At 38.8% G+C, this 17794-nt stretch overlaps 1 protein-coding gene across 10 annotated transcripts in view; it reads left to right on the top strand.

The window, feature by feature from the left end:
• The window catches only part of CELF4 (CUGBP Elav-like family member 4), a 733798-nt gene that overhangs the window by 90969 nt on the left and 625035 nt on the right, over positions 1-17794 (top strand). For all 10 annotated transcript variants that reach the window (XR_007891849.1, XM_051643093.1, XM_051643095.1 and 7 more), the window contains exon 2: positions 5293-5375. Coding sequence is in view for 9 of the 10 variants with exons in the window: in XM_051643093.1 (XP_051499053.1) it covers positions 5293-5375 (83 nt within the window). In the remaining variant the exon portion in view is untranslated. The remainder of the gene's footprint in view (positions 1-5292; positions 5376-17794) is intronic.

The following is a 17794-nucleotide window of genomic DNA, read 5'->3' on the forward strand; positions in this document are numbered from 1 at the left end:
CCACTTGATACGTCCTTATGTTTCCAAGAGACTGCAGTTCAATGGGTTGGGAATTAATTGCCAGCTGGGAGTTTCCAGATGCTTATGTGCTAGCCCAAAGAGCTGCCCACTGGTAGCAAATAAACACCTGGAAAACTGGAAACCGAGCAAAGCATCTTTTAGCTGATTGACATCTGTCTGGAAAACTTGGCATGTTTGAGAGAAATGGAATTGAAATTAGAAACAGCTAGAAGCAAGTCCTTCATTATCAATAATTAGTCAATTAGATTTTTTTTGTTCAAATTCAGATACAGTTCTCAAGCACTGTAGTTACTCAGTCAATATCACCCATACAAGTAGTTGACAGAAATTATGCATTGCCTTTACTCTGTCTTTCCTTAAGAGATGTATTCAGAAATATTCATGGTTATGTTGAGCATAAGTTTTTCCAGGAGGCTGGATGGCACAAATGATTTGTGATGGAATATTAATCCTTTCACTCCGAAGTCAGATTTACACACAGCTCAAACAGCTGTTGGCAAGTGAGTTGTGAAGCTGAGTTACTGAAGAGTTTACTATCAATATTTTGTGGTTTTTTTCCAATGAAGTAAGATGTTCTATACACAATGAAAAGTTTCAGTGGAAAAAAATTCTTGTTCTGAAATTGTTTTCCATCTGGCAACTCAAAATGAAAAAAACACTTTTTTTCATCAGTTTGACTGATAGCTGCTTCATATGACATTATTTCAATACTCAGTTGTTTAAGGTGGTGTGTCCCTTAGTGTTAATCTGAGTGTTTCGTGCTCTGTTCTGCAAGTAACTTTCTCCAGCAAGGAAGAATCCTTTGGAGAGGTCATATAGATGTGCATTGAAGGAGACAGCCTAGAAAATAACTCCTCAGAGAGGTGCTACAGTTGTAATTCCATTAAGAATCACAACAAAAAGGACAGATCAAGTATTTTGATGTTTCTGAGAGGGGGGAGGGAAGAAATCTTATTGACTTTCATCCTAATTCACAAAGAGCTGAAATACAGAAATCCTTTTATAACAAGCTACATGTTAATGTTTTTAAGATATTAGTCTAGATGATGACTGACACTGGCTTTGTACTTTATAGAACAATCTTATAATAAATATAGAATCATAGAATGTCTTGGGTTGGAAGGGACCTCTAAAGGTCTTCCAGTCGTATCGCCCTACAATAAGCAGGGACATCTCACACTAGAACAGATTGCTCAGTGCCCTATCAAGCCTCATCTTGAATGACTCCACAGACAGGGCCTCCACCACTTCTCCAGTCAACCTGTTCCAGTCATCCAGGACCTTCATATTAAAAAACTTTTTCCTAATGTCCAACTTAAATCTGCCCTTTTCTAGTGTGAAACCATAACCCCTTGTCCTGTCATCACATGGCCTTGTAAACAGGTCTTTCCCAGCCTTCTTATAGGTCCCTTTCTGGTATTGGAAGGTCGCTATAACGTCCCCTCAGAGTCTTCTCCAGGCTAAACAACCCTAACTCCTTTAGCCTGTCTTCATAAGAGAGGTGCTCCAGTGCTCTGATCATTTTTATTGTCCTCCCCTGGACATGCTTCAACAGGTCCACAATGTTCTTGTGTTGGGGGCTCCAGAGCTGGATGCAGTACTCCAGGTGAGGTCTCACTAGGGCACGGTAGAGGAGCAGAATCACTTTTCTCGATCTGCTGGGCACACTTTTTTGACGCAGCCCAGAAACCTGTTGGCCTTCTGGGCTGCAATTGCACATTGGTGGCTCATGTCCAGCCTGTTATCCAGTAGTAAGTACCCCCAGATCTTTTTGCACTGGCTGGTCTCTAGCATGTCTCCCCCACCCTGTATTTATGTTGCTGATTGCCCCAACCCAAGTGCAAGACCCTTCACCTGTCCGTGTTGAACCTCATGAGGCTCATCTGGGCCCACTTGTCCAGCTTGTCCAGGTCCCTCTGGATGTCATCTTGTCCCTCTGGCTTATCAGCTATACCACCCATCTTGGTGTCATTGACAAACTTGCTGAAGGTGCTCTCAATGTCACTGTCAATATCATTAATTAAGATATTAAACAACACTGCTCCCATTATAGACCTCTGAGGGACAACACTTGTCACCGTTTTGCATCTGGACATCAAGCCATTGACCACTACCTTCTGGAAGTGACCATCCAGCCAATTCCTTATCCACTGAACAGTCCACCCATCAAACCCATATATTTCCAACTTAGGTAAAAGGATGTTGTGGGGGACTGTGTCAAAGGCCTTGCAGAAGTCAAGATGGGTGACACCCATAGGTCTTCCCTTGTCCACTGATGCAGTCACTCCATTATAGAAAGCCACTAGGTTGGTCAGGCAGGATTTGCCTCTAGTAAAGCCCTGGTGGTTGTCTTGAATCATCTCCCTGTCTTCCATGTGTCTTAACATGTCTTCTAGGAGGATCTGCTCCATGATTTTCCCAGGCACAAAGGTGAGGCTGACCAGTTGGTAGCTCCCAGGGTCCTGCTTTTTGCCCCTTTAAAACATAAGCTTTCTTTCTTCCAGTCACAAGGGACTTCACCTGACTTTTCAATGTCATGAAGACTGGCTTGGCAACTGCATCTGCCAATTCCTTCAGGACCCTGGGATGCATCTCATCAGGTCCCATGAACTTGTGTAAAGGGAATAAAAAAACCTCTGTTATGTGGCCTTTTCAATCTCAGGTTTGAGGCCTATTTTAAGTATTAAGCTCTGCTTTATTCTAGTTGGCTGTTACTGGGATGGAACTTCTTACTGTTGCTAAGAAATCAGGATTTACTTAAGCTAAATGAGTTATTATTTTTTCCCTAAATAAATTACTTTTTGCATAACAAGAGTGGGATAGAGAATTATATGCATGAAGTATTTTTAAAGCGCAAAGGAAAAAGAAATACTTTCACAAAACTTTTTTTTTTTTCCTGAAAAACATTGTTTGTTTGGTTTTTTGTTTTGTCTGACCATATGAGACACTAGATTTCTTCTTTTCCAGTTCAAAGTCTTTCTGTCCTTAACACCTTGTTTGAGAAATCAGTGATGTTTGGATATATTCAACTAAGTACCATTTCTGGAAGTTTGGTACTTTTTCCTCTTTCACAAGCATGTTTGGAGAGGACTCAATGGAGCTTTCTCCCTGGTGAGAACTTGCCCCCACACACTTCATGTGGAACTTTAAAGGAAACTTTCCTCCTTCAGAGAGGAGAAGACTTCTGTCTCCTCAGTGTGAATTAGAGTCATGGTATGGTAGGAGTTGCAGGACATAGTTACCCTGAACTAATGTCATGGCCATCACAATGAGGATAAAAATATAGCTATCATTATGGGAGCTTTATACTACATAGTTTATCTCTATAACAGTACACTCTAATGTGTCTAATTAGACTGTATCAGCTGCTTCACGTCTGCTACTAAAGGGAAAATTTCTTATGGTGTCTAGTCAACAGAGAGCTCTCAGTATGTGATTTAGCACTGAAATTAAATTTAAGCATAGTTTCCCATTTGATTATTAAGCTGTTTGTGACTTTTAAGGATCCTTTTCAATCCGTTATTTCTACTAGTTGTGAACTCTCTGCCATGGTTTCTTCCTCTTCTCTGGTAGATGTAGACTAACAAAAACACATCCATTTAAAGTTAGAAGGGAACAAATAAAAATAATTCAAATTAAAGTATGCAAAATTTTGCTCTTGTTCAGTCTGCTTCCTTGACTGTCAACTTCTGTCTCTGAGTCTCAATTATTGAGACATAATAAATGTGATTGTCATGAATAAGCTGAAAGGAACAAGACCTTCAGAAAAAAAAAAAAAAAAGACAACAACAACAACAACAAAAAAACAGGGTAAGAAACAGGATAAAAAATAGGGTGGGGTTTTTTCCATGCTAAATTGGAACATTCATCCAGCTTGTAGCTTGTGAGAGTAGGGTGACTTCCACAAGACAATCTTTAAGAAAATATATACATGTATTTATAGAAAAACAAATATCTCCCTAGTCTCTTGTGCATGCTAATAAATTAAAAACATTTTAAAGAAGGAAAACAAGTGCGTATTTCTTCAGTAATATTATCTAAGGAACCAGCCTGGAAAAAACAGTGAACATTGTATGGGCAAAAAGATCATAGTGGTGATCACAGCTGGAAAATATCATAGTCTACTATTTTACTCACCTGTTGCATACTTTTATATGCATGGAGAAAAGGTGGGTGGGTCAAGATGAGGTTGTGGGACACATTTCTTTCTTTGGCAGTCTCTCTGTACTTGCGCTGCTGTTGGAAGATGCCCACAGTTTGATGCTCATGCTGTTTGATAGTTGAAAGATATGACACCTCTGTTTCAAGGAGCTGGTGAGGTTGCAGACATTCTGTGGTAACTTCAGATAAAATGTCCTCTGCATAACAAGCACTTCCTTCGCTGCAGGAACTGGCAGGTTTTCAGTATACTGCAGTAAGAAGCAATAATCTGATCACATCAGACACACATACAACTAGTGTAAGACATTGCAACATTGACCAATTTTACCTGAAGGTCAGCATGGAGGTGGGGAGAGAATGCAGAGCAGGGTTTGTGTTCTGCCTTACCATGACAGGGCTTTCACCTTTGTAGTTGACAATACAGTGTTTTGGAGGAATCAAAGACATGATCCACTGGAGCAACTCTGAAGTTCTAATGATCTGTAAAGTAACATAGATGTTTCAATTGATTGTTTGGGTTTTGCTGTTATTGTCTTTGTATGCATGGTTGGAAGCCAATGAGGCCTTGCAGTAGCAAGTGCAGGGTGGTGGCTTTCTGGTATAACACACAGAGGGAGACTACTTGTGGATTCAAGTCAGGAAAAGCAAGCGGCATAGCTCTCTGAAGTATGAAGTCTCTTTACTTGGAGTATGCCCTTTAGCTGAAGTACTAGGTGCAAAAGAAAGGAGTAAGAACTTCAGCATGATATGGCAGTTAATGCCTTGTTCCCAGGGTGGAGCAGAAGTGGGATTTCATGCTCCATATTGCCAACATATGTGTTCTTTGAGATCTCTGATCCTGTACAATCCTCTGTATCTACACTTGAGCATGTATTAAAACAAAAATAAGCACTCAAACCCACACTGTTGCTCACTTTTCATCAGGGTTCAGAAGAAGTGATGACAGTTTCATTTCTTGACTCTTTACTACTGACCTACTAAGAAGATATTTTTATTATTGTTTTACTGGATATAGTGTGATGATGATAAAATTATTTGCTCTGTGTCTGAATTTTAGACAGATTTCCTCCAAAATACTGCTCTTACTGAGGTTTTGACTTTTTCTTACAGGCTGTGCCTTCCTAACATATTGTGAAAGAGAGTCTGCTCTAAAGGCCCAGAGTGCACTGCATGAACAGAAGACACTGCCAGGGGTGAGTCCAGATTGATAACTTAAAAAATAATAAAATTAAAAATTAAAAAATAAATCTAAAATTGGTTACATATGGAGTTCTCATCTTGGTTTTGGAAGCATGTCTCTAGTTGCTTGGATGCTTTGCTGTTTGCATTGTGCTCATATAATCAAAATACCACCAACTGACCCAAACATTTTCCATGCACAAAATGAAAAGCCTTTTCCTCACATTGGGAGTTAGGAAAACAGTAATTAACTGGTTACGGGCTGGACTCTACCAGCTTTACTCAGCTGAGGAAAGGCTTTAGAATTCTGACCACTACAATGAAATATTAGTAGTGGTCAACAGGTGCTACCTCTTACTGTATTTCTTCTCTGAAGCAAGGTGCGGCAGCAAGAAATCAAGAAACAGATCACATTATTGAGTTATCACAAAATGAAAAAATATTCCTGATGACAAAGTGGTTTGACTCAGTTACTTTAGTATTCAAGCAGCTGTAGCAGATTGGAAAGGCAGTGAGACAAGGAGAAAAGAGAGAGACAAGAGACGAACACAAGATAATGAGGAAAATTACTCACATGAGCAAGATCCAAGGTTCAGACAACACAAGCAGAACTAAAAATATAATCAACATTATATGGGGAAGACCTGCCCTGCTGGAATGGCTTTCCAGTTTAGCAATATTGTGGAGGAGGGAGGGAGGGAGAGGGAGAGGGAGAGGGAGAGGGAGAGGGAGAGGGAGAGAGAGAGAGGCTATTTAGATTCAACCAAGGTACATGGATTGGAAACAGCAGAGTTCAGTACTCCTGTAGCTAGAATAGGCCTGGTTTCACAATGGCACAAAAGTCTGTGATCAAGCAATTATGATCCTGAGGGTTTGGGGTTTCAGCTAAACTGAGAGGAAACTGATCCAGAAGTCTGCCTTTATTAGTTGGGGTTCCAGTGACTGAGTCCTGCATACCCATAACCTACCTTTCCACAAAACCCAAGACACATCAGTTGCTCTATGTTGATGAAGAAAGTGTTGATTCTGTTCTGCTTGTTTCCATCATCCTGGGTCTATTTACCTACCTCTATGCCACCTTGCCAGTATGGAGATGCCCACGCACTTGCTCATCTACATCTATCTTTGCTTTAAAGGCCATACCTTATGTAAATATATACATACTTCATTCCCTAAAAATACACTTATGTCAGCTGGCAACTCCCTCTGAAATATTTTTTTTCCAGAAACTCGTTAGCCAGTGTTTGAAAATAACTTGAGTCTTGTTCAGGTTTAGGTTTTTATTTTTTTTTTTTTTCTTTTTTTCTCTAATAAATGATGTTTTCATTTTACATCTCTCTCCTCTGAATGATAGAACTGAATGTACAAAAAATTAAAATATTTTGAATAAGGATGTTTAAGGTAACATTTTACCTGAAATTTCTTGAAGTATGCATGAACTAAAACGTGTATTTATCAAAACTAGAGATATACTTGTGATGAATAAGGTACTGTGTTGTTACAAGATACTAACCAGAATTCCAATTGTTTTCACTGAGACTGTTTGATCTCCTCGTTAGAAGCTAGACCTCTCACTTGCATATGGGGCTCATATTTTCCCTATAAGGTTAAAATCTCATCCTGAAGTTTATGATGTGAATATTCCCAAGAAGACAATGATCCAGTGAGACTGAGAGCTCAGAGTTGGGGAAGGAGGGCAAGTGATGATTAACAACTTATTTACTTGTTTATTTATTTATTTATTTATTACTTCTTTATGTGTTCACAGATCCGAATATCAGCCTGCATTTTAGATATTTTAAATCACAAAACTTTTAAAGTCAAACTTATCTTGGATAGTGGCAAAATTCAGTCAGCTTCTGCATTAGGATCCAGACTGCCTTCAGAGGTTATGCTGACTGATTCTATACTACAGGCAAAACAGTTCTTCTTTGGTTTATGTAATTTTTATCACTTTTAGCCCATACTGACCATGCTGATTTCAGAAGTTTTTTGCTGTTTTGTTTTGTTTTGTTTTGTTTTTCATTTTAGATTTTGAGGTGACATGTCAGGATCTGATTGAATTGGGAACAGTTAATTCTCTGCCTGAAATAGCAACCAGGTTTTTAAGAGTTTTGAGCATTGCATTTTCCCATGCCTTTCATTTCCAGTTCTGTTTGTCTCAGGATGAAGGCTTACTTTCTACCAGCAGACCCTTTGCATACAGCTTTCTGCCAAGTTTCTAAACTCATCTGCTGAATGATATCCTTGTGGTTTATTTAAGGAAACCGGCCCTGTCTCTTGATAAACTGTCATGCCTGGGTACTGTTTTATGGTTCCTATGTGAGTAGAAGAGAATTATTTATGACTTACCTGACTGCTCTTGATAACATCCACCAACAATATCAATCATAGTTAATCACCATAAACTAAAAAACATTTGTAAGGTCAGGGGTCTAAGTCCTCATTCACATGGGTTCACAAATTACACATATATAAGACCTTTTCTTGACCCTCTACTGTGACACAAACAGCACTTCTGTGTGTGGGGGGTGTGTGGGGACAGGGGGAGGGGAGTGTGTATCAAAAATCATTAACAAGCCTAGTATAGGAAAAAGAGAAAATAGTACTACAGTGAGCTGTTGAATCAAGACACTTCTTTCCCATCCCCCAGTAAACTGTGTATCTGTCTGCTGTTGCAATATTGCAGTTTGTGTTCTTTATATTATAAAACACAGAATTCAGTCATTTTTAATATTATGCATGTGAATGCTAATGTATGGAAATGGTAAGACATGAGGAGGTTGTGTCCAGATTCAGATGCCTTGCCTCTTATCTATGTATCACTTTGTTTTTAGTAGAGTGGCTACATGGACATATTTTACAGTAATTACTTTCTGAATATGCTTTTTAAGATGACAGAAATATGTTTTACATATTTCTGTGTTATATGTGGGACATAAAGTCATCTTGTGGAATAATCAAAATACTTCCAAGCAGGTATGTGTTGATTAATACAGTCTTTACAGCACTTTGTTTTTGGGCAGGAAGGAATCATTATGGATGTTTTGAACCAATTAGAAAGGAATGCAGACCATAACATTATTATTTGAGGTCTCTTAATCTAAATGAATTAGGCTCTTTTGGACGGTTTTAAATACAATGGAAGGTGTATGTAGCGGGTTGTGTCTGTGTGTGTGAAGAGCACTTTGAGAGTGTTGGACAATTCAAATTCTAGCGTTTATTTGAGATCGTGTATTTTTACATATAATAGAGTATCTGGATGATGAAGTATATTAGTCCTTTAATAATTTATAGAAATGCTTTGATGTTGCAGTAATTACATTAAAGGTCACATATCAAAGGTAATTTGGCTGAGCAGCTGCGATGGTTTCTCAGCAGCAATCAATACCGCTGTCCATGGTGCTGATTTCACCAAGGGGACCGCCAGATTAAAGGAGGCTTATTACCCGCCAGACAGGCACAGGGGAAATCAGGAACAGATTGGAGAGATGCTCTATTCTCTTTCCCCACCTATAATTAACACTGTTCACCATAATCTGCGCTAATCCTTCATAGTGGGAAACCACTTCCTCCCCCCCTCCCCAGCGCTATAAAAAACAAATTATGTGAGGAAGAGAGAAAGTAAAAGTTGATTCACCCTTGAGATATTCTAATGCTGATATGTCTTGCAATGGTATAAAAATATAAATGCAATATAAAAAACACACCCCAGTGTCTTGGGGAAAGAATGGGGAGGAGGGGAGAGTGATCTAGACAATGAAAGTGCAGGGGATGTGACAATTATCTGCCTGCATATTTGATATAATGTTATCTATTTGCCCCACAAATCTCCACACAAAATAAAATAAGAGAAATAAAATTATGTTTTAAGTGTAGGCATTTTGATTACAAATTATAGTGAAGCCAACTTTTTTCTCCCCTTTCTTTTTTCCTTCTGAAGTGAATGTCAGAGGATAATGCTGAGAAATGTAATTACGCTATCAAGATCTATTTTTATTTATAGCACAAATAAACTGAGCTCATATATGATAAGCACAGCAGCTTTTTTTTTTTTTTTTTTTTTTTTTTTCTTCCCTCTAGTTCTTTGTGGCACTCTCAAGCAATTGGAGAGAATAGTCCATCTATACTTGGTTGGAGGTACTTCCTCTTTGCATAATGTTAAAACCTCCCATTAAGACCTGCAAAGAATAAGTATGAAACTAAATAGCTAAGTAACTCTTAACCTTAGCAATCTCTGGAGTTTATTCAGGCTGGGAAGTAGGCTGGGTTTTCTTATTGTGTGTATTCCGCTCAAAAGGGATAGTGGAACTACCGGTATGCTAAATTTCTCAGTACATAATTAGTTTTGTTCCTAACTGTTGTGATGTCCTTTGTTTCTTCTGTTCTCTCTCTCTCTCTCTCTTTCTCTCTCTCTCTCTCTCTCTATATATATATATATATAAGGCATTTTATTTATCATATGCAAAAATATTCAACTTTAACATTGGAATACAGGTGAGCTCATAAAACCCATACTAAACCCAGTTTTAAATACACAAAGTAAAAACCCTCTCTATTTAAGCTACAATTACTCTTAGCTTAAAAAGAAACATCAAAAGTTTCCAGTGTTACTCAGCATATCCAGCTCAAATTTTTATGTATATGTGAGGAAAGACACCTGAGCATAGGGAAGCAGAGAAGAGAGCGTCTTGCAAAATCTACACCCTCTTGAATCCTAGTAATAAGGCTTAAATGAGATGTGTCATGTGGAGTTCAGAAGTCCTATGCATACAGTGTGGATTTCAGTGTTCAAACAGACTTTGCTGTAATTTTAAAGTCTAACTGTCTTTTTTTCAATATTTCAAAGCTTTTTCCAAAAGTGTGTTAGAAAACTATTAAACCACATACTACACTGCACACTGTGTTATTCCAAAAATGGTATAATATTCCCACACCTTTCCATTTAAAAAGTTTTCTCTACCAATGTAAATTGCAAGTTGGTCAGCAGTGGCAGGCTGGATAGGTTCCATTGATTAAAGTAGCCTGCTGAACACACAGACTGCTCACCATGCCCTTTAGATTTTGAAACAAAACACATTTAATTGCTCCCTTGGGAGAAACATGTCTGTTTTCTGATGTTAAAAATGAAGATAAAAAGGAATAAAACCAGTTTTGAAGTAAGAGACTTGCAAAAACCAATCCTGTGGAAATTCTCCAGTGCTTTAAAATATTTGGGTGTCGATGTCATAGCTGAAAAGATTTTTTTTTTTCCTCTTTTTTTTTTTTTTTCTTCCCCCTCCTTGTTTCATCCTTCTGAAGGACCACCCAGTAAATGGACTTCTGGTTTTGGATCTTGCTCTGGGAAAAGGAGGGGACAAAAGAATGAGATGAAACCATATGCACTTTCCATGTGTTAAAAACCCCTGTAGTTTGACAGTGCTGTTCTGTTCACCAGATGAGATGAAACACCTGGGTCCTGTCTGCTTGGTAAACATTAAAGTTCCATTTCACTAGTTAAAGATTGGCTTTTGTATCCCTATCCAGCAGCCTTTAGAATACAAAGTAAGCTCTGTCTCTGCCACCCAGTCCAAACAACAGTGGAGGAATAGGATACAGTGTGAGAATTCTAACAGAACCACTGTGTTGGATACATGCTGTTATCTTAGCTGAGACTGGTGTATTTGTCACATCTCTGGTGGCTAACTGAGCTTACCTTGTTATGCAAAGTGGGAATAAGGCTTCTCAGTTGTGTTTGAGATTTGGTGGCAGTTGAAAAATGGTGTGTAAAAAATATATTATTGAGGTAGCATTGTCTTGTCTTTCAATGGACAATTTCCAAGTTATTCAACAAAAGCTTTTGCTGGACCTTCATTTGCTTTATGTGTAATTCAGTGACAACTTTTCTCTCTGGCACGTCTGCCATAGGAGGATCAATCTAATTTTATGTACAACTGTAAAGATGAATGATAAGTAGAAAGGATTCAGGCAAGTACAAGCTGAATAAATTATAAAGGGCAAATGATGACAGGACTGGTGGTCCCAAGAGACGGTGATACGATAACAGAAACTGAAGACGAATTTATGATGGATGTAGTTAGCATATACTGAGGCTGTTAATTCTTCAGGGTAGTTTTACAACTTCTTGTGATTGGAACAATCAAAGTATTTCATTTTAAAGAGATGCTGTATATTTTCACTTGTCTGTTCTGCATATTTGTATGTATGGCCTCATCTATATGCATAGCAGTAAACTCCCATAGGCTAGCCGAGTTTACCTCCTACCAAAGGGCCCCTGTTCTCCAAACCATAATGCCACTGTTTATGCATAAATAAATAGATGATGCATAAAGATTTGAAGGCAAACCTAGATCTCAAAAAAAAAAACAAAACAAAAAACAAAACAAAACAAAACACAAAAAACCCCCACAAAAACCCCCCAATTTTCCTTTTTCATAGAACACAGCAATAAAATCTTTTCAGATCCTGCAAGCAGCTGAACACCTCTATCTACCTTCAAAGCTGAGCCTAAGGGGTTGAGTTAGCTTAGAGATCCCTGATGAAAAATGATATACAAGTTTCAGGTAGGTCAAATTTTGGGCTTGGGCTTCTTTAAGAGCAGCTGATGCAGCATCATAAAGTTAGAAACAAATTTGATCTTAGAGCAGTTCTTGATTGCTTTTCATTCATACTCTTATTTCTGTCTCTTGTTCCTTATTTTTAAGGATATTTGCATGAAAATGATCTTTTTTCCTTCCTCTGAAGGGTTGTATCTTGTCTGTGAGTAATGCTTACTCTGGCCTACATTTGTGAGTGCCACAGGTTTGATTCTGACTTCATTTACAGAAGTGTAAATCAGCAGTGATCTGATTGAGGTCAGGGGATTTACATGGCATAGGAAAGAGCAGACTCAGCTATATTTGTCACTGCTGAAATGATGTCATCATGAACAGTACCATAGGCCTAAATGAGGAAACATATTTCTAACAAGAATCTTTGTTTCCAAATATCTCATCTTACAAAATGCTGAGCATTCCTGACACCTGCTGGGCCATTCAGTAGCTCCCACGACCTTTCTACTGGTCCCGGCTCCAAACTGTAGTAATTAAAGATGGTTGGTGTCTTGCTGTTTCAACAGTGTTAGCCATTAGGTACTAACAAACCCAAAACCCTGAGGTTTCTAATTGCATCATTCAAGTGCTGATGGGGTATGTCCAGGCAGCCTTTAACAGTCAATCTACTTTTCATCTGTTCAGTCCCATGGATGATACTGTGTGACATTGCCTAGTCCAAGGGTCACTCTTCATTTGCTCATAGTCTAACTTTTCCATAAACACACACATCCCATATTTACACTATAGAGTAGTGGGGAAGCATGTGCTGATAGTGGTCTGTAATTCAAGGCCAAGCTAAGCTTTCAGTAAAGCACTCAGATGAAGATGCTGCGTGGTTATGTGATTTGGACTTTCACCTGTGGTGATATGCTCACCAGTAGGTGACCAGTATAGACTTACCAGTGGCATTTACACTACTTATAGCTTACATTGGTGTAAGGTGACTGCCCTGTGTTTCTTCCTGTGATGTATAAACACCTTTAAATCCTTCAGATAACCAGTGGGACAAAGGATTTTTTTTTTTTTTTTTTTTTTTTAAGTACTAAGGTTCAAGACCATACACAAGGATGATGGATCAAGTATGTATGTCTGCCACCAAAATTATTATCATTTAAACCAATAGAGGTATGTCTTGGTCAAGTTTAATTTAAATAGTATGTACAATAGGAACAAAAACTTGAAACCTTGGTTTTGAATGTCTCCTTCGCTGGAGACATTCAAAACCCACCTGGACGCATTCCTGTGTGACATACTCTAGGTGACCCTGCTCTCGCAGAGGGGTTGGACTAGATGATCTTTCGAGGTTCCTTCCAATCCCTAGGATTCTGTGATTCTGTGTAATGCTGTGGAGCATGTTAGTGCTACTTAGGCTATGTATGTTAGGAACATCTATGGCAAACAGACATTCAGTTGCAGTGTAGATAGACAGCAAGCCTTATGTGAAATCCAGCCACTGGCTGCAGATCCTTGAAAAAAGTGTGTATCCTGAATTCAATAATCTAAGAGTACAATTTGTGCATTAAGCATAAACTGTGCTTAAACTTAAGAACACCTTTTGAAGATCTAGATGAGCTTTTGGGAGTGGTAAAAACTCCCATCTCTCCAATAACGGATTACTTCTGATAGGAATTCACATGATGCAACCCATTTAGCTTCTGTGCTTCACTTCTGCTGTGATCTTACTTTGGCAGGGAGAAAGTGGTAGGGAATGACTGGCCATGAGATTGAACTATCAGTTCAGTCAAGTAGATATCTGAAATTACTTTGCTCTGTTGAGAAGCTGCAGTGAGAGACTTACAGTGGCACTGCATGTGCGAGCTGCTGCAGTTGGAAGGTTTCCAGCAACGTCAAATCTCTGATTAGTTTCTGTAAGTACAAGGACAAAATTAAGACTCTCTTATTTTTTAAAGAAAAAATGTGCATTTTGCCATTTTTCTTTTTAATGTCAATTTCTTATACCTTGTTTCCCATATCTTTCCTCCATTTCTCACAATGTCACCCTTAAAAAAAATCTTTTAAAAATACAATTATTTATAAAATTTTGTGCCTTCAAAATTCTTTGAGTTCTGTACAATATTTTGACCTTGATATGCATACATTTTCAGCAGCAAATGAATCCTATGGTGTTAGAATGAAATTGTTCCTTTTCCCTTAGGTATAGTAAACTACAATGCTCAAAGCCTCTGCTACTTTCTAGTGTATATTTTCTTTGGCGTCTTGCAAAAAAATATTGTATTGATCACAGGCTTTGTAGGCAGGTTTTGGCAAAGCAGGTCTTCTCCAGCTATAACAAATTGTTTCCAAGATCAGGCTGCTCCTTCAAACAGGTGGAGTGAATTTGTTTTGCTCTTGTTCTGTAAATGATCCAGATGTTTTTTTGCTACTATAGTGACTTTGTATGGTAAATATGTAAGCTATAAGACACGCTCGTCTGAGTTTCTGATTTCATTCATAGCTTTGGTCAGCGGAGTAGCATTTTGTTTCCAGGGTGGTAAAACTGCAATCAGCTTTTTCTGGGTCTTTTTTTTATAGCTGACCTAATGCCAAGATCTTCCTTGGTAAACACTGGAGATGTTCCTTCTGGTTTTTGCATTACTTGGTGGTGTCCTTTTTCAATAAAGCCATACTAGAGCCTCAAGTCTGGCCAAACAACATTTTCTCCTTCTTTTCTTCTCTGTCCCATGTCACTCTGTGCGTCTGTCCTTGCCATCTCATACCTTCTTTGTAGATTTGCTGGAAACATTGCCCTCTGTTCACATAATGCCTGCCTAGTGAAATGAATTGAGATTACAGCTACTAAGGGGTAACACTATGCTTCCCAATGACTTCTGCCTGGAGATCACATATTTTTTTTCCAAAGGGCAAGAGTTAGGTTATTGGTCCTTTTCATGTTTTGTGACACTACATGTACATAGATAGCAGAGTTCACTTCTTGTAAAACTGAAATTATGAGGCTTAGTGAATGTGAACTTTTCAGTGTACGCTCAGGTTGCCCAAGAGATGCAAGGCACCCAGGAGAAGGTTGTTCATTTATTTTTCTCTTGACTGTTCTTCCTTAGAGTAGCTGGGGAATGAGTAGGGATTGATTTATATGCCCATGCTTATCCTGTGCAGGGGAAGTGGGATGGGCTGTGTGCAGGGGATGGTGAGGTTGCAGGCTAGCTGTTTTGTGGTAGCAGACTGCTTTTGCCAGCTTGCTGTTTTTTCTACTGCTGCACCTTCACATTGTCTGTTATTATACACATTTTCACCTGGAAGGGGAGAGGCTTAGACCCTTCTGAGGATGCTGGGCACACGTTGTTTGCATCCAACAAGCAGGCTGCTGCTGTGGGGATCCTGAGAAAACGTGTATATTTGTGGGCTCTGTGTGTTTTTTGAAAACTATAGTACATGCTCTACAACTGTGGATACACTATAAAGAGTAAAATACAGATGTGACACCTTCAAAGACAGTTTCTCATGTCCCATTGGAGGTCCCAAATTTATCTATATTGCTATATGTTTTTCTTTTATTTTAATTCTATTAAGCTTTAAACCTTTTCCATCAGCACTCTGAAACCAAGCTGCCATAGCACAGTGGTAATGCCTCTAAAGTGAGCTTGTCCAAACTAATTTCATTGGTCTTATTGAGTGAAGTGCAACAATTAAGCAGACAGCACAAATGGGTCCAGATAAATTGGGTATTTACAATTATTTCAGTTTGGATAATCTAATGTGATGTTCACTGTGCAGCTAAGAAGTACACTACCCAGTGAAGGCAGTACTGTACTCTTGTCTGTGGGGTGTAAATTCAGAGTAAATTCATGGACTCTTGCAGATTTTAAGCTTTTTTAAATCAGTGCAGCTCAAATGAGAATCTTACACTCTTTCTTTCGATGCCCTGTAAAGCTGTGTCTCTTCAACTGTACATGCACTTTAGTGATAGAGCCAGGGGAGCTGGAAGGTTGTTGGTTTTTTTATTTGTTTGGGTTTTTGTTGTTGTTGTTGGTTTTGTTTGTTTGTTTGTTTTTTTGTTTTGTTGTGGGTTTTTTTTGTGGGTTTTTTGTGTGTTTTTGTTTTGGTTTGGTTTGGTTTTGGTTTTGGTTTTTTTTTGTTTGTTTTTTTTTTCCCCTGGGCCAGGGCTGTGTTGCTGAACTCATTCACTTTGGGGAATCCAGCTGTCTTTGAGCGCCTCTTTGCTCTCCAGTGCTGAAACTGTGACTGACAACTCGAGTTACTCTCTAGATCTGGCATTGCTGCTGACTGGATAGCATTGCAGTCAGATTCCCTCATTACCAATGCTTCTCTTGGTATTAGCACCTTGGGGCTGTACTCTGGCTTTCCACCAATTCCAGCTGAAAACTCAGAGCAATCCCAGTTGAAAGGCAGGGGATTTATACCAGCAGATTGACGCTAAAGGGCAGATCACTGCTACTTTCTGCTTCATTTCTTTGCAGGATACATTGCTTCTCCTTCCCTCCTCCTGGTCCCTCCCTCCACTGCTCAAGCAACACACTGTGTTGCTGGGCAATCTTCACCAACTTAATCACATTTGGGCCCAGTGTTATTCCTGCAGACCCTGGAGTGTGCAGTGCTTAGGCCTTGGTTATTAGTTTACACAATAAATGAAGCCCATTAGAAGAGGATAATCAGGATTTGGAGAAGGCCACCTCACTTGTTATCTGAGGAGGTTATGTTAGTTTCTGTAGTTATTAATCATACTTTCCCTTGCAGATAGCTGAAGTTGAAGAATCACATTTATCCTCTTTGCTCCTCATTCCTTCACACTGATGTGCAGACATTCTTTATAATCTTTGTTATTATGATTATTATAGCTCATCTGGTCAATCAGGACTCCTCCTGAGACATTGCTTGAAGTCTTGCACCATTCCATGATGGGTTGATGATACAGATCAGAGCCACTGGAGGTCTCTCCCTTTATATCTCGGAAAACATCCTTGAGAGTCCTAGAAAATCTCTGCTAGCTGTTATTGAATTCCAGTATCTTGTCCAGAGGCCAAGAGAGTTCTTAACAGAAGCTGACACTATTATAAGAGCCAAGTTTAACAGCAACCCTCTTGATTTCACTTGCTTTGCCTTTTAATACCAGCTCTAACCTTGAACTTAAACTAAGATGATATGCTACTCTGTGGCTTTTTGAAATCTAGCCTGATGCCCTTTTAATCAAAGTGAATGTCCCTATTTCCCTTCCTTCATTTTTAAAGCATTTAAATCAGATGGAATAAAATCAGATCTGTGCCAAGCGGATTCAACAGTATTTAAAAGAAAAAAAGTTTACATATGGAAGCATTTAGTCCATCAGTGAAACTTTTTTTTTTTTTTCTTTTTTTTTTCCCACTAGAAATATTTCTCTTTTTCTGGTAGCCTGTGCCCATATGCACATACAGGCATAACTCCCCAGAAAACCTTCATCAAAACCCAGGTACTTGGGGAAGAGAGTTGGAGTCTTTTCTCCACAGAAGGACTTCAGTCATGGAGCATTTGCTTCCATAAAATTATGGTTAAAACAACAGTTAGAAACTAACTTCATTCAACACACAGTGATTGCACGACCACCCAGTTCAAGATCATAACTGTGTACAACTACTTTCATCTGCTTGCACACACGTTCCTTTTCTCTGTGTCCACTATCAATTTTAGAGAAGTTGTGCTCAAATTTTCTTCTTACTTTTCTTAGAGAAAATTGGTTTTGTGTCAGTGGGTTTCATTTCTGAAGCAGGGGCCAGGTTAATGATAGAGAGAAATCCCAAATCAGTAAATCCATAGTATCAATCATGCAAACTTAAAATTAGCAGTTCATACAGTTCCTAAAATCTGGAATCACTCTTTTGAACAGGAGC

The sequence above is a fragment of the Apus apus genome, chromosome Z (genome assembly GCF_020740795.1).
Source record: "Apus apus isolate bApuApu2 chromosome Z, bApuApu2.pri.cur, whole genome shotgun sequence".
Classification (NCBI taxonomy): domain Eukaryota; kingdom Metazoa; phylum Chordata; class Aves; order Apodiformes; family Apodidae; genus Apus; species Apus apus.